This window comes from Mauremys mutica, chromosome 24, assembly GCF_020497125.1.
Source record: "Mauremys mutica isolate MM-2020 ecotype Southern chromosome 24, ASM2049712v1, whole genome shotgun sequence".
Taxonomy (NCBI): Eukaryota; Metazoa; Chordata; order Testudines; family Geoemydidae; genus Mauremys; species Mauremys mutica.
This window is the reverse complement of record NC_059095.1, coordinates 14,662,089-14,684,362: the sequence shown is the minus strand read 5'-3', so window position 1 is coordinate 14,684,362 and position 22,274 is coordinate 14,662,089. Positions and strand designations below refer to the sequence as shown.

General features: G+C 64.7%; 1 protein-coding gene across 2 annotated transcripts in view; it reads left to right on the top strand.

Moving 5' to 3' along the window:
* Positions 1 to 22,274, top strand: part of FBN3 (fibrillin 3) — a 320,779-nt gene that overhangs the window by 235,028 nt on the left and 63,477 nt on the right. For both annotated transcript variants that reach the window (XM_044998744.1, XM_044998743.1), the window contains 13 exons: positions 3,017 to 3,244; positions 3,356 to 3,481; positions 3,902 to 4,030; positions 6,928 to 7,053; positions 7,841 to 7,966; positions 8,485 to 8,607; positions 11,539 to 11,664; positions 11,765 to 11,890; positions 13,893 to 14,015; positions 14,479 to 14,601; positions 15,432 to 15,557; positions 20,222 to 20,344; positions 20,774 to 20,896. In XM_044998744.1, coding sequence (XP_044854679.1) covers positions 3,017 to 3,244; positions 3,356 to 3,481; positions 3,902 to 4,030; positions 6,928 to 7,053; positions 7,841 to 7,966; positions 8,485 to 8,607; positions 11,539 to 11,664; positions 11,765 to 11,890; positions 13,893 to 14,015; positions 14,479 to 14,601; positions 15,432 to 15,557; positions 20,222 to 20,344; positions 20,774 to 20,896 — 1,728 coding nt within the window. The remainder of the gene's footprint in view (positions 1 to 3,016; positions 3,245 to 3,355; positions 3,482 to 3,901; positions 4,031 to 6,927; positions 7,054 to 7,840; positions 7,967 to 8,484; positions 8,608 to 11,538; positions 11,665 to 11,764; positions 11,891 to 13,892; positions 14,016 to 14,478; positions 14,602 to 15,431; positions 15,558 to 20,221; positions 20,345 to 20,773; positions 20,897 to 22,274) is intronic.

The window sequence follows — 22,274 nt, the reverse complement described above, 5'->3', positions numbered from 1 at the left end:
GTTATAGTCCCGGGTTCCTTACCCTTTCAGCTGCTCTGATAGATTAACATTTTTGTTAGGGGCGGGAGAAAATTTTCATGAAGCCTTTTATAGGGACTAAATGCTACCTCGGACTCTGAAATAACCTTAATGTGGCCCATAGAGTGCAATCCTTTGTTCTGGATTTGTCATTCCACAAGTTGAACTGCTCCTTACTACTGTCCAGGCTTTGTGAGCCATGGGAGCGAGGGGTGGGCTGGGGTAGGTGCGACCGCATGGTGCTGCCGGCTGGGAGAGCAGCCTGAGGCAGAAGCCTCCAGCTTGCATGATATTCCAGGCAGGACTGAATCTCGAGGAGACGAAACTTAAAGAAGAGAATGACCTGGAGTCGCTCACATTTGGTGCTCTAAGAGGAGGACAGCCATGTCTGTCCAGGCACCCCTGATCAACCTCACCGTGGTCTGCCAGCTGAGCGGGGCTGAGCGGGACCCTAGCTGGCAGGAGCTGGCAGACAGAGCCCCAGACTGGCAACGGGCTGAGCCACTCAGCCCACTGCCGGCCTGGGGCTCTGTCCGCCGGCCCTGCTCAGCCCGCTGCCTGCCTGGGGTTCCGATTATCCAGGCAGGCAGCGGGCTGAGCGGGTCTGGTGGACGGGACCCCGGAAAACAGGCGAAACGATTGTCTGCCGTTGCTTTCATGGAAGGAGGGAGGGAGTGGGGCCTGACGACTTGTACCCAAAACCACCTGCGACAAAGTTTTTGCTCCATCAGGCATTGGGAGCTTAACTCAGAATTCCAACTGGCAGCGGAGACTGCGGGAACTGTGGGATAGCTACCCACAGTGCACTGCTCTGTAAGTCGACGCTAGCCGCGGTAGTGAGGACGCACTCCACCGACTAAATGCGCTTGGTGTTGACATATGTAATCGACTGTATAAAATTGAATTCTAAAAAATCGACTTCTATAAAATTGACCTAATTTCACAGTGTAGACACACCCAGAGAATTGTAGGGCTGGAAAAGACCTTGAGAAGTCATCAAGTCAAGCCCCCTGTGCTGAGGCAGGACACGTAAACCTAGACCATCTCTGTCTGCTCTTCTCTTAAAAACCTCCAGTGATGGGGACTCCACAACCTCCCTGGGAAGCTTGTTCCAGAATTGAACTCCGCAATACAAAGTTTTTCTTAATATCTATCCTAGATCTGCCTCGCTGCAGACTGAGCCTTCAGTGGACATGGAGAACAATTGAGCCCCGTCCTCTCTCTCACAGATCGGCGAGTGCAGCAAGTTCTCCTCCCTGTCTGGTGTAGCCCAGGGGAGACAATGAGTCGTCACACAGCTCAGCACTGAGTGACAGTGGGATTCACCTAGAAACTGGGTGGGGAAGAAGCCATCTCCCCACCCATGCTGTGGGTGCTAGTGCCCATTCACAGGCCATGCTGGATGGTCCCCAGCCGTGTGCCCACTCTGGGCTCCCATAGGTGCTCCACTAGCTCCAGCTGAAAGCCAGTGACATGCCAGCCCATGAGGCATAGCCAGCAGGGGTCGATGGAAGCTCCCCATGAGGGTGAGATGCGGGAGGCTGTGGAGAGGCCAGTACAGCCCCAGCCCCGGAGAAGTTGGGGAAGGGGATCTGAGGAGGTCGGGAGAAGCCAGGCGCCAAGGAAGGAGGAGGAGGAGGAAGGGCAGAGGCAGCAATCCAGGTGCATCACCGGGCTCTGGGAAGTGCTGTTGAATGGCATTGATGCGGACACTGGTTTCTTGCACACCAGACAAGCATGCGCCACTGCGGGGGCTGCTCTGGGACGCTGTGCAGCTCCTCTGGGGATGCAGCGTGATCCTGCTCTCCCATGCTAACCTTACTGCTGCCTCACCTATTGCAGCTCCTAGGGGTCAGGAACAGTGGATGAGCCAGGACATTCTCATAAGCAAACTAGGGAAATGTGGCCTAGACGAAATGACTCCAAGGTGGGTGCACAGCTGGTTGAAAGATCTTACTCAAAGAGTGGTTAGCAGTGGTTCCCTGCCACACAGGGAGGACTTATCTAGAGGGGTCAGACCTGGGTCTGGTACTGTTCAGTGTTTTCATAGAATAGTCTTATAACGTTTGTGGATGGCACCAAGCTGGGATGGGTAGTAAACCCTTTGGAGGACAGGATTAGAATTCAAAACAACCTTGACAAATTGGCCTGAAATCACCAAGATGAAATTCAATAAAGACAAGTGCAAAGTACTTCATTAGGAGAGACAAATCAAATGCACCACTACAAACTGGGGAATAACTAGCTAGCCATAGCACTGCTGGAAAGGACCTGGGGCGGGGGCTCTAGTGACTCACAAATTGAATATGAGACAAGACTGTGATGAAGCTGTGAAAAGAGCTAATATCAGCCTGGGGTGTGTTAACAGGCGTGTCGTATGTAAGACACAGGAGGTAATTGTCCTGTTCTGCTCAGCACCGATGATGTTTTGGTGGGGGGGTGGGGGGCCGGGGTACTCTCCCCAGGTCTGGGCACCACACTTCAGGAAAGATGTGGACACATTGGAGAGAGTCCAGAGGAAAGCAACAAAAAGGCTCAGGAAAATCTTTGAGGAAGATTTCAAACAACTGGGCATGTTTTGTCCTGAGCAAAGCTGACTGAAGGGGGATGTGATCACAGTCTTCAGATATGTTAAGGGCTGTTACAGAGAGGGAGGTGATCAATTGCTCTCCATGTCCACTGGAGGTAGGACAAGAAGGAATGGACTTAATCTGCAGCAAGGGAGATTTCAGTTCGATATTAGGAGAAACTCTCTAACTCTCAGGGAGGGACATGGGACCTGGGGCTGGCTGCAGTGAGCTGCAGGAGTGAGGGCTGCAGGCAGCCCCGCTGGGGTGAGGGCTGCTGGCCCCTGAGAAGTTGCCTCTGGAGGCAGGGGAGCCCCATCCAGCAAGAGATACACCATAGGGCTGGCCTGCCCTCGGGGGTGCCCCAGGGAATGGAGAGGCCCCAGGCAGCTCTCTCCCTCCTGGGACGCTCAGCCTGGCTCTCTCCCCAGATGTACGTGCGGAGCAGTGCTACATGAAGTGGGATGAGGATGAGTGCACGGCGCCCCTGCCGGGGAAGTACCGGATCGACATGTGCTGCTGCTCTGTGGGCTCAGCCTGGGGCAGCGACTGTGAAGAGTGCCCCAGAGCTGGCAGCAGCGAGTACAAGGCCATCTGCCCCAGGGGCCCTGGCTTTGCCAACAGAGGGGATGTGCTCTCAGGCAGACCCTTCTACAAAGGTGAGAGGAAAAGGGGTGAAAATCCCCTCCTGGCTGCAGCTGGTACCCAGGGACCTGTTCCCGGAGCCAAGACACCCTCACTGCAGCACTGATGCTGCCTTCCCCCCACAGATGTGAACGAGTGTAAGGTCTTCTCCGGCCTCTGTGCTCACGGGACCTGTCGGAACACCATTGGCAGCTTCCGGTGCCTCTGCGGCAATGGCTTCGCCTTGGATGCCGAGGAAAGAAACTGCACAGGTAAGGGAAGAAGGGCCCACCCCATCCGACGTCTCCCCTGGCCCAGGCTGCCCTGCTGGGGTCCGGGTGTGCTGCTGCCATGTACCCCAGTCTCCTGGACCAGCTCCTTGGGCAGGGCATTTACCGAGGGGGTGGGGTAAGATACCACCCTGGGAGAGCCCCCTGCCGCATACACAGCCTGCCCCAAAGGGCGCCAGCTTCCAGCATGTAAGGAGCAGGTTCTGATCCAGGCAGCTGATGTCTCCTCCCAGCGAGATGAGCTGCCAGAGCCAGCCCTGGCCAGTCTGGCAAGTCTGCATTCTGCTCTCCATGCTCTCAGCACCTGGGGCAGGCAGACCCTCACCCGTCAATGCCCCTGGCGGCTTGCCCCTAGCTGCAGGGGCTGGCTGGCTCCTGGCTGAGCCTCTCCCATGCCCACAGATATCGATGAGTGCCGCATCTCGCCGGACCTGTGTGGCCATGGCACCTGCGTCAACACCCCGGGCAGCTTCGAGTGCGAGTGCTTCGAGGGCTACGAGAGCGGCTTCATGATGATGAAGAACTGCATGGGTAAGAGCATCCCTGAGCTGTGCTCTGCACCTCCCACTGCTCTGGGATTGCTGGTGGGAGGGAGAACGAGTGCAGGGCATAGCCTGGCCCTGGCCCATGGAGAGTCTGGAACAGTCACTGCTTCCCTGCGGGGAGCCACTCTCCCGTGTATGTGTGGGGAGGGGGCGCAGGAGAAGGGCAGGGCCTCTCCAGGCCCTGTTCACGGGGAGCAGCTGGATCCATGTAGCTGAGAGCAGAACAGGGCCTGAGAATGTGGAGAGAGCCCGGGGGAGCTGAGTGCCCTGGATACCTGCCCCGGGGAAAGCACAGAGTCTGCAAGGGGCCGGGCGGGGAGAGTATGGAGGGACCTGGGGGGGGGGCTCAGGACCTCGGCAGGCAGGTATGGGGGGCCACAGCAGGGCGGGGGGCTCTGCAAGGGGGGAAGCACAGCCTGTATCAGGGAGCATTGAAGAGACCCTGGATCCTGCAGTGGGGGCCAACTCGGGAATGGCTGGGAGTTCCCACCAAAGGCCAGACCCCACTAGCCTCACCCTGCTGGCAGGGAGCAGTGGGAGGGAGGCCCTGTCCTATTGCACATCCAAGGCTGGGGCCGCTGCGCTGCCCAAGTTACGCTGCCACCTGCTGCAGTGTCGCTCCGAGACCTGACAGGCACCGTCCGTGCTCTGCGTCCCAGGGGCTGCTGGTCCCACTGCAGAGAGCCCATGAGGGGAGACGCCTGCCCCTGCTGCTGGCAGGGAAGCTGGGGAGCTCGGTTTTCCCCTTGCTCTCCCTCCACCTGGGCAATTTGTCCTGCTGGAAATATGGCTTTGGGGTGGGAAAGAGCAAAATTCCCCCCCGGAACATTCCCTGGAGCGTAACCCCCAGGGCTGTCTGGGGAGCAGTCAGAGGACTCAGCCCAGGGGCTGCTGGGACCAGGCCCTAGATGACCCTCGGGGGCGGGGCCCAGGAGGGGCGGGGGCAGTACGTTCCTGGGCTCAGGCCTTGCTTGGGAAGGTTGCCCAGCTGCCCCAGCCATTTCCATTGGGGGAGCCCACTCCAGTCTGAGGAAGCCCATTGTCAAGGTTCCTCCCCCACTCTGAACTTTAGGGTACAGATGTGGGGACCTGCATGGACACGTCTAAGCTTAATTACTAGCTTAGATCTGGTAACACTGCCACCAGCCAGAAATTTCAGTGTCTGGATCACTTTCTGTCCCCCCAAAACCTTCCCCTCCCTGGGCAGCCTTGAGAGGCTTTTTCACCAAGTTCCTGGTGAACACCGATCCAACCCCTTGGATCTTAACACAAGGAGAATTTAACCATCCCCGCTCCCTTCCCCCACCAATTCCTGGTGAGTCCAGATCCAATCCCCTTGGTCTTAACACAAGGAAAAAATCAATCAGGTTCTTAAAAAGAAAGTTTTTAATTAAAGAAAGAAAGGTAAAAATTCTCTCTGCAAAATCGGGATGGAAAATACTTCACAGGGTAATCAGATTCCTAGAGCCCAGAGGAACCCCCTCTAGCCTTAGGTTCAAAGTTACAGCAAACAGGGGTAAAATCCTCTCAGCAAAAAGGAACATTTACAAGTTGAGAAAACAAAAATAAGACTAACCCGCCTTGCCTGGCTGTTACTTACAAGTCTGAAACATGAGAGACTGCTTCAGAAAGATTTGGAGAGCCTGGATTGATGTCTGGTCCCTCTTAGTCCCAAGAGCGAACAACCCCCCAAAAAAGAGCACAAACAAAAGCCTCCCCCGCCAAGATTTGAAAGTATCTTGTTCCCTTATTGGTCCTTTGGGTCAGTTGTCAGCCTGGTTACCTGAGCTTCTTAACCCTTTACAGGTAAAAGAGACCTTAACCCTTAACTGTCTGGTTATGACACCCATATTTAAGTTAAGGAGTGAGCTGCCCGTTTCCATGGCAGCCTGAGCCTGTTCTCAGGCCCTGCAGGAGGCTGGTGCTCTGCGTATGCTGGGACGGAGAAATGTCTTGGCTCAGATGGAGACGGCTTTCAGGCTGTGCCCCCTGCCAGCTGGGGAACGTGCTAACTGCCCGCTCGCGGCCCCCACCAATGTGTCCTGCTGGCATGTCAGCCTGCGAGAAGGCTGTGGGGCGGGGGCTGGGCTCAGCAGCTGTCCCACTCCTGCTCCGCTGGGTGGCACCAACACGTGCATAGAAACAGCCTGGGTCCCGGTCCTGACAGGGTGGCACTGACCTGGTGTGTGGTGCTCTCACCAGCTCTCCTGGGGCCACGTGCAGGAGCTGCCTCCGTGGCCATCTGCGCAGGGTCGTTACAGCGCTGGGGCAGGCAGCTGACCACACGAACATCAGCCTGCAGCACGTCCTGGGACAGCTGCCTGTGCGCCAAGCAGCTCCTGCTCCCTGGGCTGCAGCTTGGGACAGTTCTCCATTCTGGGCAAGCGCTGAGCAGGGCCTAGGCCCTGCAATGGGCCACACTCCCACTGCACAGGCAGCGGCACTTTGGGTAGCTTAGTCTGTGTTGGAAGAACTGGGAACAGACACCGCAACGATTTCAAACACCCTCATTCAACCCCCAGCCTCCTGGGCTTGGGGAGCTGCGGAGAGGGGTTTGGGGAGGGGGCACACAGGGCTGGGCACAGCCAGACAGCTGGGGAGCCAGGGCGTGATGGCTCCTGACTGCCCCCCGCACGGTGACACACTCTGCACTCTGCGCTGTCCTTTTCTGAAGCACTGTGCTCTGTAACATGCCATGTGGCTCCTCCTGGGCTGGACCGTGTTGTAGTGTTATCCATGGGCGTAACTCGGCTTTGGGGGCTGGCTCCCAGCCTGGGCTTGGAGGTTATCCAGGACAATGCTCCTGGGCACTGGAGTCACACCTACCTGGGAAACACCAGCTACCAGCCAAACCCCCGAATCCTTGTGTCCTGCTCTCCGCAGACATCGACGAGTGCGAGCGGGACCCGCTGCTGTGCCGTGGAGGGATCTGTGTCAATACTGAGGGCAGCTTCGAGTGCATCTGCCCCCCAGGCCACGAGCTGAGCGCAGAAGGCAATGCCTGCGTCGGTGAGTGCGTGGGAAGGGCCAGGGTGTCTGCAGCACCCCAGCAGCCAAAGGGCCAGGCTGTGACATGGTGGGGGTTACACTGGGTGAGACCCCTGTCAGAGGGCCTGATCCTGAGCCCATGCTGGGCATGTGCAGATCCCACTCAGGTCAGTGGGGGGGGTGAGGGCATGCTGCATTTCACAGAATCAGGCCCAGAGTCTCTGTCGCTCCCAGAGCCATGTTGCTTTTATGGAGCCAGATCAGCTACCTGCTGTTCATCAAGGACTGACCGACATGGTGATGGGCCGGAGGGGCCGCCGGCAGCATGCTGGACTGCCCAGATTGCAGTAGTGAGAGTGGGGCAGGCTGGACAGAGACCTATAGCAAGGGGTGATCCCAACCAGCACGGTACAGAGGTTCCTGGTGGAGACCCAGCCACTGGGGGTAGGCCCCACTGATTGAAATGCTGTAAGTAAAGAGCGCCTAGCAACGCTGCCAGGAGACAGGAAGTGGGAGGCGCTGCAGAGCCCCTGGGGGGCAGAAAAATGCCACCTGGGTCTGGGGCAGTGGGTATGGGCCTACCTGGGAGCTGCAGCGAGTGCACCTGGGGAAGTGAGCTGGTTCTTCCCCTCCATGCGGGGAGGGGGGATCCGAAGCAGCTGGGAGAGACCCAGGAGAGTGTCAGGACCTGGGTGGGTCTGTGAAGTGGGGGGATGGGGGCTGTGGGGTCACTGTTAAAATGCAGCACTAGCAATGCTAGGAATGGCTGAGCCCAGCTGGCCTATTAACCCTTTCACTCTCGCCCCAGATATCAATGAGTGCTCCCTCAGCGACAGCCTGTGCCGCAACGGGCACTGCGTCAACATCATCGGCACCTACCAGTGCGCCTGTGACTCTGGCTTCCAGGCCACTCCGGACAGGCAGGGCTGCGTCGGTGAGTGCACGAGGGGCTGAGCTCCAGGCTGGGCTCTAGGCAGGGCTCTGCCCTGCGGATGCAGGAGGGCAGAGAGGATGGCCAGAGTGGGCTCTTCTAGACTTCAGCCTCCAGGACTCCCCCAGCTGGATGCCAGGGCAATGGGCTGCATCCATGTGAAACATACTGACGGTGCAGCGCCCCCTTCAGGGGGGCTCCGGGATGGACAGCCCTATACCCAGTCATGCCCCAGTCACTGCCAGGCCCCCTGGTCTGTCACAGGCTTGGTTAGTGCCAGATGGCCCGGGCTGGACACCAAGAAAACGGGAAGGCAGCAGCACTTCCTCCAAGCGCCCATGGGGGTGCTGTGAGCCATCGCCCCTGTCCGCAGGAGCCCAGGGTGCAGGTGCATCCTTCTGTCCTGGCGCTCTCTGATCCCGGGCTCTGGGTGCTGGCACCGCCATGTGGGTCCCGTCTGGCTGTGCAGCTTGTGCCCCAGCAGGGGCCTGGCAGTGAGTGGGGCGGCTGTTCCCATGCAGATATTGACGAGTGCACCATCATGAACGGCGGCTGCGACACGCACTGCACCAACTCGGAAGGCAGCTACCAGTGCAGCTGCAGCGAAGGCTACGCGCTCATGCCGGACAAGAGGTCGTGTACAGGTGAGCGGGGATCTGGTTGGTCTAGGGCTGGCACACGGGCTGTGCAGGACCCTGCAGGATGCAATGCAGCCTTGCACGGGGGTTGGGTGGGACTATCTTTGGGCCTTGTCCTGCGAGATGAAGGGCACCAGATGGACTCCATTGGCTCATGCTGAAGACAACGCTTAGCCCTGTGCACTGACGGGCACCCCCAGCTCACGCTACCCTCAGCCCCGTGCACTGACGGGCGCCCCCAACTCACCCTGCCCTCAGCCCCGTGCACTGACGGGCGCCCCCGGCTCACGCTGCCCTCAGCCCCGTGCACTGACGGGCGCCCCCGGCTCACGCTGCCCTCAGCCCCGTGCACTGACGGGCGCCCCCGGCTCACGCTGCCCTCAGCCCCGTGCACTGACGGGCGCCCCCGGCTCACGCTGCCCTCAGCCCGGTGCACTGACAGGCACCCCCAGCTCACCCTGCCCTCAGCCCCGTGCACTGACGGACACCCCAAACTCACGCTGCCCTCAGCCCTGTGCACTGACGGGCACCCCAAACTCACCCTGCCCTCAGCCCCGTGCACTGACGGGCGCCCCCAGCTCACGCTGCCCTCAGCCCCATGCACTGACGGGCACCCCCAGCTCACGCTACCCTCAGCCCGGTGCACTGACGGGCACCCCCAGCTCACGCTGCCCTCAGCCCCGTGCACTGACGGGCACCCCCAGCTCACCCTGCCCTCAGCCCGGTGCACTGACGGGCGCCCCCAGCTCACCCTGCCCTCAGCCCCGTGCACTGACGGGCGCCCCCAGCTCACCCTGCCCTCAGCCCCGTGCACTGACGGGCACCCGCAGCTCACCCTGCCCTCAGCCCTGTGCACTGACAGGCGCCCCCGGCTCACGCTGCCCTCAGCCCCGTGCACTGACGGGCGCCCCCGGCTCACGCTGCCCTCAGCCCCGTGCACTGACGGGCACCCCCAGCTCACCCTGCCCTCAGCCCCGTGCACTGACGGGCGCCCCCAGCTCACCCTGCCCTCAGCCCCGTGCACTGACGGGCGCCCCCAGCTCACCCTGCCCTCAGCCCCGTGCACTGACGGGCGCCCCCAGCTCACCCTGCCCTCAGCCCCGTGCACTGACGGGCGCCCCCAGCTCACCCTGCCCTCAGCCCCGTGCACTGACGGGCACCCCAAACTCACTCTGCCCTCAGCTCTGTGCACTGACGGGCACCCCAAACTCACGCTACCCTCAGCCCTGTGCACTGACGGGCACCCCCAGCTCACCCTGCCCTCAACCCCCTGCACTGACGGGCACCCCAAACTCACCCTGCCCTCAGCCCCCTGCACTGACGGGCACCCCAAACTCACCCTGCCCTCAGCCCCGTGCACTGACGGGCACCCCCAGCTCACGCTACCCTCAGCCCCGTGCACTGACGGGCACCCCCAGCTCACGCTACCCTCAGCCCCGTGCACTGACGGGCACCCCCAACTCACGCTGCCCTCAGCCCCATGCACTGACGGGCACCACCAGCTCACGCTGCCCTCAGCCCCGTGCACTGACGGGCACCCCCAACTCACGCTGCCCTCAGCCCCGTGCACTGACGGGCACCCGCAGCTCACGCTGCCCTCAGCCCCGTGCACTGACGGGCGCCCCCAGCTCACGCTGCCCTCAGCCCCGTGCACTGACGGGCGCCCCCAGCTCACCCTGCCCTCAGCCCCGTGCACTGACGGGCGCCCCCAGCTCACCCTGCCCTCAGCCCCGTGAACTGACGGACACCCCAAACTCACCCTGCCCTCAGCCCCGTGCACTGACGGGCACCCCAAACTCACCCTGCCCTCAGCCCCGTGCACTGACGGGCACCCCCAGCTCACCCTGCCCTCAGCCCCGTGCACTGACGGACACCCCAAACTCACGCTGCCCTCAGCCCCGTGCACTGACGGGCGCCCCCAGCTCACCCTGCCCTCAACCCCGTGCACTGACGGACACCCCAGACTCACCCTGCCCTCAGCCCCGTGCACTGACGGGCACCCCAAACTCACCCTGCCCTCAGCCCCGTGCACTGATGGGCACCCCAAACTCACCCTGCCCTCAGCCCCGTGCACTGACGGGCACCCCAAACTCACCCTGCCCTCAGGCCCGTGCACTGACGGGCGCCCCGAACTCACCCTGCCCTCAGCCCTCTACACTGACGGGCGCCCCCAACTCACGCTACCCTCAGCCCCGTGCACTGATGGGCACCCCCAGCTTATGCTGCCCTCAGCCCCTGGCACTGACAGGCGCCCCCAGCTCACCCTGCCCTCAGCCCCGTGCACTGACGGACACCCCAAACTCACGCTGCCCTCAGCCCCGTGCACTGACGGGCACCCCAAACTCACCCTGCCCTCAGCTCCGTGCACTGACGGGCACCCCCAGCTCACCCTGCCCTCAGCCCCGTGCACTGATGGGCACCCCCAGCTCACCCTGCCCTCAGCCCGGTGCACTGACGGGCGCCCCCAGCTCACGCTGCCCTCAGCTCCGTGCACTGACGGGCACCCCCAGCTCACCCTGCCCTCAGCCCCGTGCACTGACGGGCACCCCCAGCTCACCCTGCCCTCAGCCCCGTGCACTGACGGGCACCCCCAGCTCGCACTGCCCACAGCCCTGTACAGGACCCAGGTGCCCCTGGCAGCTGAGTGGGGACATTCCCTGCAGGTGCCCTGGCCTGCCCAGCAATGCCAGGCCCTGATCCAGCCTCCCCGTGGCCATTGGATTTGGAGCCACAGGGAGTCCCTGGCCCAATCTCTTTGCTGTCTGCCTCTGGCAACACATGCTCCTCACCCAGGGACCCTCGCGGCTGTAGCCCTGCCACCCACCCCACCTGCCTTGCTCAGTCACTACAGACCCCCTCCCGTCTCCAGTGATCCCCCTTGGCTACCACCCTGTAGTTCCAGGCTCCTGCTCTGACAGCTTCTCCCTCCCTCGCCAGATATCGATGAGTGTGAGGACAACCCCGAGATTTGCGATGGTGGCCAGTGCACCAACATCCCGGGGGAGTACCGCTGCCTCTGCTTTGACGGATTCATGGCCTCCCTGGACATGAAGACGTGCATCGGTGAGACGGCCACACCCGGTGGTCGCTGGGGAGGGAGGGTCTGGAACCTGCCCCAGGCCCTGGCACAGGGCTGCAGGTACTGAGCCGTGTTCTCCTGCAGATGTGAACGAGTGTGACCTGAACCCCAACATCTGCCTGCACGGCGAGTGCGAGAACACCAAGGGCTCCTTCATCTGCCACTGCCAGCTCGGCTACTTCGTCAAGAAGGGGACGACAGGCTGCACAGGTGGGAACACCGCCGCACCAGTGCCCTGGGCTGTGGGGAGCCAGTGCCTGGGTCAGGTGCCAGCTAGGCAGGAGCAGTGCCACAGGTGGCAAGCCCCAGGGCAGCTGGCTCCTGCAGGGACCCTCCACCCCGAGAGGGCAGGGACTGCAGAGCCAGAGCCAATGAGCCACCCGCACTGGCAGGGGCGGCTCTAGGTATTTTGCTGCCCCAAGCACGGCAGGCAGGCTGCCTTCGGCGGCTGGCCTGCGGGAGGTCCCCAGTCCCGCAAATTCGGCGGCAGCTTGCGGGAGGTCCGCCGAAGCCGCGGGACCAGTGGACCCTCCGTAGGCAAGCCGCCGAAGGTAGCCTGCCTGCCACCCTCGCGGCGACCAGCAGAGCCCCCCCCCATGGCTTGCCGCCCCAGGCACGCGCTTGGCATGCTGGTGCCTGGAGCCGTCCCTGCGCACTGGGCTCTAGGCAGGAATCTGTTCCCTGTTGATTTATATCCTGTGGGCCTGACTCTCCTCTTACCGCAGTCTGTCCCCATCATCCGTGGGCGGGGGAGTCACTCACTGCACACCCCCATCGCACCAGGAGTCACTCTGCACTCCAGTGTGTCCCCACTGCCCCAGGGGTCACTCACTGCGCAACCCCGCACTGTCCACAGGGGGTCACTCACTGCACACCCCCATCACACCAGGGGTCACTCTGCACTCCAGTGTGTCCCCATTGCCCCGGGGTCACTCACTGCACAACCCCCCACTGTCCACAGGGGGTCACTCACTGCACACCCCTATCGCACCAGGGGTCACTCTGCACTCCAGTGTGTCCCCACTGCCCCAGGGGTCACTCACTGCGCAACACCCCACTGTCCATGGGGGGGTCACTCACTGCACACCCCCATTGCACCAGGGGTCACTCTGCACTCCAGTGTGTCCCCATTGCCCCGGGGTCACTCACTGCACAACCCCCCACTGTCCACAGGGGGTCACTCACTGCACACCCCTATCGCACCAGGGGTCACTCTGCACTCCAGTGTGTCCCCACTGCCCCAGGGGTCACTCACTGCGCAACCCCCCACTGTCCATGGGGGGGTCACTCACTGCACACCCCCATCGCACCAGGGGTCACTCTGCACTCCTGTGTGTTCCCACTGCCCCAGGGGTCACTCACTGCGCAACCCCCCACTGTCCACGGGGGGTCACTCACTGCACACCCCCATCGCACCAGGGGTCACTCTGCACTCCAGTGTGTCCCCACTAACCCAGGGGTCAGTCACTGCGCAACTCCGCACTGTCCACGGGGGGTCACTCACTGCACACCCCCATCGCACCAGGGGTCACTCTGCACTCCAGTGTGTCCCCACTAACCCAGGGATCACTCACTGCGCAACCCCCCACTGTCCATGGGGGGTCACTCACTGCACACCACCCTCGCACCAGGGGTCACTCTGCACTCCAGTGTGTCCCCACTGCCCCAGGGGTCACTCACTGCGCAACCCCCCACTGTCCATGGGGGGTCACTCACTGCACACCACCATCGCACCAGGGGTCACTCTGCACTCCAGTGTGTCCCCACTAACCCAGGGGTCAGTCACTGCGCAACCCCCCACTGTCCACGGGGAGTCACTCACTGCACACCCCCATCGCACCAGGGGTCACTCTGCACTCCAGTGTGTCCCCACTGCCCCAGCGGTCACTCACTGCGCAACCCCACACTGTCCCCGGGGGGTCACTCACTGCACACCCCCATCGCACCAGGGGGTCTGCACTCTGCACTCCAGTGTGTCTCCACTGCCCCAGGGGGTCATTCACTGTCCATGGGGGGTCACTCACTGCGCACTCCCCATGGCCCCAGGGGTCACTCACTGCTCACCCCTCCATCACCCAGGGGGGTCACTCCTGGGTCGGCCAGGTCCATCCCCAGGGACACTTCGAGCCCAGTGGACCCCAGGTTTTTCCCCCCTTCACTCAGGGGAGGAGGGGCCTGGCTGGGTCAGGTCTAATGCACGTCCTTTGTGCAGATATCGACGAGTGTGAGATCGGTGCTCACAACTGTGACATGCACGCCTCCTGCATCAACGTGCCCGGCAGCTTCAAGTGCAAGTGCCGCACGGGCTGGCTTGGAGATGGGCTGAAATGCAATGGTGAGTTCCCAGTCCAGACGGGGAGGTGACTCGAGCAGCTCCTAGCATGTGGCCGTGTCCCTGCCCATGTGCACCTGCGGCTACTGGGGTCAGCTGTGCACACACACTGCTCCAGGGGCCAACAGGCCATTGTGTTCACATGGGCAATGTGTGTACGTGTGTCGGTGTCTCACGGCCAGTGTCTGAGTGTGTGTGTGTCTCACGGGCAGTGTGTATGTCTGTGTGCACACGTCAGTGTCTCAAGCAGCATGTGTGTGTACATGTGTTTGAGTGTCTCACAAGCAGTGTGTAGGTGTGTGGAGCTGTGCTGTCTGTCTGGGTGTCCCATGCTCACCAGCAGCGGGCGGGGAGCCAGGAGGCTGAAGCCCAGCTCAGGTGCTCAGACCCCAGCCTGTAACCCCTGGGCTGCCCTCGGGCACAGACCCAGAGACAAGCAATCCTCTCACTGAGCTTCTGCCCACAGACCTGGATGAATGTGCCACTGAAGAGCACAAGTGCAACCTGAACGCCAATTGCGTGAACACACCTGGCTCCTACCGCTGCGCCTGCCGAGAGGGCTTCTCCGGCGACGGCTTTTCCTGCTCAGGTACAGGGTGTCCGGGCTCTGGGGCAGAGCGAGGGGTCTAGCGCCCACCCGGGACTGCTCCAGTCTACCCCAGCTGTGGGGAGCAACTGATCACTCCCCGGCTACCGCGAGGGATGCAGAGACGGGGTAGAGAGCCCCTCCCTCCCCCGCCAGCCCCCATCCTCTGGGATGCAAACCCTGACTGACAGCCAGACAATCTCCAAACCTCACCCATCCCGTTCAGTTACCCATGGGATCGCCCCACCCCCACCCGCTGAGTTACCCATGGGATCCCCCCACCCCTACCCGCTGCGTTACCCATGGGATCCCCCCACCCCCACCCGCTGAGTTACCCATGGGATCCCCCATCCCCACCTGCTGCGTTACCCATGGGATCCCCCATCCCCACCTGCTGCGTTACCCATGGGACCCCCATCCCCATCTGCTGGTTTACTCATGGGATCCTCCCATCCCCACATGCTTGGTTACCCATGGGATCCCCCCATCCCCACCCGTTACCAGTGGGACCACTCTGGCCAGCTCCCCATGCCAAGGGCAGATCTGAGAGCTAGCTAGCTGCGAGGCCTCCTGCCCTCCTGCCTGTGGGGGATGGGTAACCTGCTTTAGGCTAGGGAGCCCTCCCAAAAGCATGCATCTCCCGCAGGTGCTTTTGGGGACCCCCCGACAGTACCTAGCTTCCTTTCCTCTCCTGGGAAGCGCCTCCAGCTCCCGTGAGCCGGGGCAGGGAGCACTAGATTGTGGAGGCTCATGGGAGTTTCCCTGAGGGGTGGGGAGGAGGCTCCGGCCTTCTCCCCACTGCTGCGTTGACGGGCTGGTGACCTCTCCTGCAGATGTGGACGAGTGTGCGGACAACGTGAACCTGTGTGAGAACGGGCAGTGCCTGAACGCGCCCGGGGGCTACCGCTGCGAGTGCGAGATGGGCTTCAACCCCACGGAGGACAGCAGGGCCTGCCAGGGTAAGAGCGCGGCTCCTGCAGCACGGCACTGCCAGCCTTTCTACGCTGCCCTGGCACGGCCAGGGCCTTCATGCCAGAAGGATCCCTTGGGCAGGCACCCGCCCCTTCCCCTCACTCAGAGATCCGCATGGGCGGGCCTGGCCCTTCCCCTCACACAGAGATCCCCCGGGCAGGCGCCCGTCCCTTCCCCTCACACAGAGATCCCCATGGGCAGGCTCCCGGCCCTTCCCCTCACACAGAGATCCCCATGAGCAGGCTCCCGGCCCTTCCCCTCACACAGAGATCCCCCAGGCAGGCGCCCGTCCCTTCCCCTCACACAGAGATCCCCATGGGCAGGCCTGGCCCTTCCCCTCACACAAAGAGCCCCCCGGGCAGGCGCCCGGCCCTTCCTCTCACACAGAGATCCCCCGGGCAGGCGCCCGGCCCTTCCCCTCACACAGAGATCCCCATGAGCAGGCTCCCGGCCCTTCCCCTCACACAGAGATCCCCATGGGCGGGCCTGGCCCTTCCCCTCACACAGAGATCCCCCAGGCAGGCGCCCGGCCCTTCCCCTCACACAGAGATCCCCCGGGCAGGCGCCTGGCCCTTCCCCTCACACAGAGATCCCCCGGGCAGGCGCCTGGCCCTTCCCCTCACACAGAGATCCCCCGGGCAGGCGCCCGGCTCTTCCCGTCACACAGAGATCCCCCGGGGCAGGCTCCCGGCCCGTCTCCTCACACAAAGAGCCCCATGGGCAGGAGCCCAGCCCTTCTCCTCACACAGACATCCCCGGGCAGGCGCCCGGCCCTTCCCTTCACACAGAGATCCCCCGGGGCAGGCGCCTGGCCCTTCCCCTCACACAAAGAGCCCCCGGGGCAGGCGCCCGTCCCTTCCCCTCACACAGAGATCCCCCGGGCAGGCTCCCGGCCCTTCCCCTCACACAGAGATCCCCATGAGCAGGCTCCCGGCCCTTCCCCTCACACAGAGATCCCCCAGGCAGGCGCCCGTCCCTTCCCCTCACACAGAGATCCCCATGGGCAGGCCTGGCCCTTCCCCTCACACAAAGAGCCCCCCGGGCAGGCGCCCGGCCCTTCCTCTCACACAGAGATCCCCCGGGCAGGCGCCCGGCCCTTCCCCTCACACAGAGATCCCCATGAGCAGGCTCCCGGCCCTTCCCCTCACACAGAGATCCCCATGGGCGGGCCTGGCCCTTCCCCTCACACAGAGATCCCCCAGGCAGGCGCCCGGCCCTTCCCCTCACACAGAGATCCCCCGGGCAGGCGCCTGGCCCTTCCCCTCACACAGAGATCCCCCGGGCAGGCGCCTGGCCCTTCCCCTCACACAGAGATCCCCCGGGCAGGCGCCCGGCTCTTCCCGTCACACAGAGATCCCCCGGGGCAGGCTCCCGGCCCGTCTCCTCACACAAAGAGCCCCATGGGCAGGAGCCCAGCCCTTCTCCTCACACAGACATCCCCGGGCAGGCGCCCGGCCCTTCCCTTCACACAGAGATCCCCCGGGGCAGGCGCCCGGCCCTTCCCCTCACACAAAGAGCCCCCGGGGCAGGCGCCCGGCCCTTCCCCTCACACAGAGATCCCCCGGGCAGGCGCCCGGCCCTTCCCCTCACACAGAGAGCCCCTGGGGAAGGCGCACAGCCCTTCCCCTCACACAGAGAGCCCCTGGGGCAGGCTCCCGGCCCTTCCCCTCACACAGAGAGCCCCCAGGGCAGGCGCCCTGCCCTTCCCCTCACACAGAGAGCCCCCAGGGCAGGCGCCTGGCCCTTCCCCTCACACAGAGAGCCCCTGGGCAGGCGCCCGGCCCTTCCCCTCACACAGAGAGCCCCTGGGGAAGGCGCACAGCCCTTCCCCTCACACAGAGAGCCCCTGGGGCAGGCTCCTGGCCCTTCCCCTCACACAGAGAGCCCCCAGGGCAGGCTCCCGGCCCTTCCCCTCACACAGAGAGCCCCTGGGGAAGGCACCCAGCCCTTCCCCTCACACAGAGAACCCCTGGGGAAGGCTCCCGGCCCTTCCCCTCACACAGAGAGCCCCCCGGGCAGGCTCCCGGCCCTTCCCCTCACACAGAGAGCCCCTGCGGAAGGCGCACAGCCCTTCCCCTCACACAGAGAGCCCCTGGGGCAGGCTCCCGGCCCTTCCCCTCACACAGAGATCCCCCGGGCAGCGCCTGGCCCTTCCCCTCACACAGAGATCCCCATGAGCAGGCTCCCGGCCCTTCCCCTCACTCAGAGATCCCCCAGGCAGGCGCCCGTCCCTTCCCCTCACACAGAGATCCCCATGAGCAGGCTCCCGGCCCTTCCCCTCACACAGAGATCCCCCAGGCAGGCGTCCGTCCCTTCCCCTCACACAGAGATCCCCATGGGCGGGCCTGGCCCTTCCCCTCACACAAAGAGCCCCCCGGGCAGGCGCCCGGCCCTTCCCCTCACACAGAGATCTCCCGGGCAGGCGCCCGGCCCTTCCCCTCACACAGAGATCCCCATGAGCAGGCTCCCGGCCCTTCCCCTCACACAGAGATCCCCATGGGCGGGCCTGGCCCTTCCCCTCACACAGAGATCCCCCAGGCAGGCGCCCGGCCCTTCCCCTCACACAGAGATCCCCCGGGCAGGCGCCTGGCCCTTCCCCTCACACAGAGATCCCCCGGGCAGGCGCCCGGCTCTTCCCGTCACACAGAGATCCCCCGGGGCAGGCTCCCGGCCCGTCTCCTCACACAAAGAGCCCCATGGGCAGGAGCCCGGCCCTTCTCCTCACACAGACATCCCCGGGCAGGCGCCCGGCCCTTCCCTTCACACAGAGATCCCCCGGGGCAGGCGCCTGGCCCTTCCCCTCACACAGAGATCCCCCGGGCAGGCGCCCGGCCCTTCCCCTCACACAGAGATCCCCCGGGCAGGCGCCCAGCCCTTCCCCTCACACAGAGAGCCCCTGGGGAAGGCACCCAGCCCTTCCCCTCACACAGAGAGCCCCTGGGGAAGGCTCCCGGCCCTTCCCCTCACACAGAGAGCCCCCCGGGCAGGCTCCCGGCCCTTCCCCTCACACAGAGATCCCCCGGGCAGGCGCCTGGCCCTTCCCCTCACACAGAGATCCCCCGGGCAGGCGCCCGGCCCTTCCCCTCACACAGAGATCCCCCGGGCAGGCGCCCGGCCCTTCCCCTCACACAGAGATCCCCCGGGCAGGCGCCTGGCCCTTCCCCTCACACAGAGATCCCCCGGGCAGGCGCCTGGCTCTTCCCGTCACACAGAGATCCCCCGGGGCAGGCTCCCGGCCCATCTCCTCACACAAAGAGCCCCATGGGCAGGAGCCCAGCCCTTCTCCTCACACAGAGAGCCCCTGGGGAAGGCGCACAGCCCTTCCCCTCACACAGAGAACCCCCGGGCAGGCTCCCGGCCCTTCCCCTCACACAGAGAGCCCCATGGGCAGGAGCCCGGCCCTTTTCCTCACACAGAGAGCCCCTGGGGAAGGTGCACAGCCCTTCCCCTCACACAGAGAGCCCCTGGGGAAGGCGCCCGGCCCTTCCCCTCACACAGAGATCCCCCAGGCAGGCGCCTGGCCCTTCCCCTCACACAGAGATCCCCCGGGGCAGGCTCCCGGCCCTTCCCCTCACACAGAGAGCCCCCCGGGCAGGCTCCCGGCCCTTCCCCTCACACAGAGAGCCCCTGGGGAAGGCGCCCGGCCCTTCCCCTCACACAGAGAGCCCCTGGGGAAGGCGAACGGCCCTTCCCCTCACACAGAGAGCCCCCGGGGCAGGCGCCCGGCCCTTCCCCTCACACAGAGATCCCCCGGGCAGGCGCCCGGCCCTTCCCCTCACACAGAGAGCCCCATGGACAGGAGCCCGGCCCTTTTCCTCACACAGAGAGCCCCTGGGGAAGGTGCACAGCCCTTCCCCTCACACAGAGAGCCCCTGGGGAAGGCGCCCGGCCCTTCCCCTCACACAGAGATCCCCCAGGCAGGCGCCTGGCCCTTCCCCTCACACAGAGATCCCCCGGGGCAGGCTCCCGGCCCTTCCCCTCACACAGAGAGCCCCCCGGGCAGGCTCCCGGCCCTTCCCCTCACACAGAGAGCCCCCCGGGCAGGCGCCCGGCCCTTCCCCTCACACAGAGAGCCCCTGGGGAAGGCGAACGGCCCTTCCCCTCACACAGAGAGCCCCCGGGGCAGGCGCCCGGCCCTTCCCCTCACACAGAGATCCCCCGGGCAGGCGCCCGGCCCTTCCCCTCACACAGAGAGCTCCTGGGGAAGGCGCCCAGCCCTTCCCCTCACACAGAGAGCCCCCCGGGCAGGCGCCCGGCCCTTCCCCTCACACAGAGAGCCCCTGGGGAAGGCTCCCGGCCCTTCCCCTCACACAGAGAGCCCCCGGGGCAGGTTCCCCTCACACACTCTGCTCAGGCTCAGGCAGAGGTGCTGCTTGGGGGTTCCCGAGGGCCCAGCTGTAGAGCAAGGGCAGGTGGTGAAGATGGGGCTCAAGGTGGGGGCTTGCTGCACGGGGTACACGCTGAGCCCAGGGCAGCGTCCCCTGCTGCACCAGAGAGGAGGAGACTCCCTGGGGGAACGGCTAGTCGGTCCTGGCTGGCAGGAATCCGGCCTGGCCTGTCGTTGCTGTCACGTGGGGGGTAGAAGGGAGGCTGCTCCGCTGGCCCCTCAGCCCAGCTAGGCCTGATGTGCCCCGCTCTGTCTCCCTGGCAGACATTGACGAATGCACCTTCCAGAACATCTGCGTCTTCGGGAGCTGCCAGAACCTGCCTGGGATGTTCCGCTGTGCCTGTGATGACGGCTATGAGCTCGACAGGAGTGGAGGCAACTGCACAGGTAGCTGGGGCCTGTGCCTGGGGCAGGGGGTCCCTTGGGAATCGGTTCTCTGAGACCCTCCCTGGTCAGCACGCTGGGGTCACCTGCAGGGGACGAACTGGTCCCAGCTCGGGAGGGGAGCCTGGCACCCAGGAGCTGAGCGACAGACCCTGCAGGCTCCAGGTTTGCCCCAGGCAGGGCTTGCTCTAACCAGGGCCAGGTGCCAGTGACCCTACGCTGCCCTCAGTAGACCACCTGTCACTCGAGTGATCCCTGGCAGAGGTGGAGGAGGGGAGGGGCTGTCTGTCATCACCTGGGGGGGTGAGAAGGCTCCCTGGCATGTGGGGAGCATAGGGAGGCAGCCGGTATCCTCCCCAGCTGGGGCGATCACTGAGGTTTCCTTGGTGATCAGTGATTGCTCCTGATACTGAGTCGTTCCCGTCCCTGCAGACGTCAACGAGTGCGCGGACCCCGTGAACTGCATCAACGGGCTGTGCGTCAACACCCCGGGCAGCTACCTGTGCAACTGCCCCCAGGACTTCGAGCTGAACCCCACGGGCGTGGGCTGCGTGGGTGAGTGCAGCTTCCAGCAGAGAGCAGCCCTGCCAGTGCACCCACGGCCCGGGACACGCACGTGGGCCTTGGGGGGGGCATCCCCACTGGTCACAGCGGTGTGGGGAGAAGAGCCACCTTGAGTTGCTCGGCTCTTTCTGCTCCCTCTTCCCCCACTCCTCCAGCCGGCTCCTCCGTCTGCGGGGGGAGCACCGCCCGCCTCCTTCGGCAGCCCTGATTGGCTGCTCTGACGCGGCCCCCGGCCCCGAGCCCACCCTGCGCTGTGACCCTCGACCCCGACCCCCAACCCCTACCCTGTGCCATGACCCCCGACCCCTGACCCGACCCCCACCCTGCGCCGTGACCCCCGGCCCCCACCCCCACCCCACCCTGCGCTGTGACCCCCGGCCCTCGACCCCGACCCCACACTGCGACGTGACCCCTGACCCGACCCCCACCCTGCGCCGTGACCCCCGGTCCCGACCCCGACCCCCACCCTGCGCTGTGACCCCCAGCCCCTGACCCCGACCCCCACCCTGCGCTGTGACCCACGGACCCCGACCCCCACCCCGCGCTGTGCGCCGCGGCCCCCGACCCCAACCCCCACCCTGCGCTGTGCCCCACTTTCCCCTGTCGCCGACCCCCACCCTGCGCCGTGACCCCCGATCCCTGACCCCGACCCCCACCCTGCGCTGTGACCCACAGACCCCGACCCCGACCCCTACCCTGCGCTGTGCCCCACGGACCCTGACCCCGACCCCCACCCTGCGCTGTGACCCACGGCCCCTGACCCCGACCCCCACCCTGCGCTGTGCCCCCCGGCCCCTGACCCCACCCTGCGCTGTGACCCACAGACCCCGACCCCGACCCCCACCCTGCGCTGTGAGCCCCTGACCCCGACCCCCACCCTGCGCTGTGACCCCCGGCCCTCGACCCCGACCCCACCCTGCGCTGTGACCCACGGACCCCGACCCCCACCCTGCGCTGTGCCCCGCAGCCCCCGACCCCCACCCTGCGCTGTGCCCCACGGCCTCTGACCACGACCCCCACCCTGCGCGGTGTCCCCCGTCGCCAGACCCCGACCCCCACCCTGCGCTGTGACCCACAGACCCTGACCCCGACCCCTACCCTGCGCTGTGCCCCACGGCCCCTGACCCCGACCCGCACCCTGCACTGTGACCCACGGCCCCTGACCCCCACCCTGCGCTGTGACCCCCGGCCCCTGACCCCGACCCCCACCCTGCGCTGTGACCCACGGACCCTGACCCCGACCCCACCCTGCGCTGTGCCCCACGGACCCTGACCCCAACCCCACCCTGCGCTGTGCCCCGCAGACCCCGACCCCGACCCCCACCCTGCGCTGTGACCCACGGACCCCGACCCCCACCCTGCGCTGTGT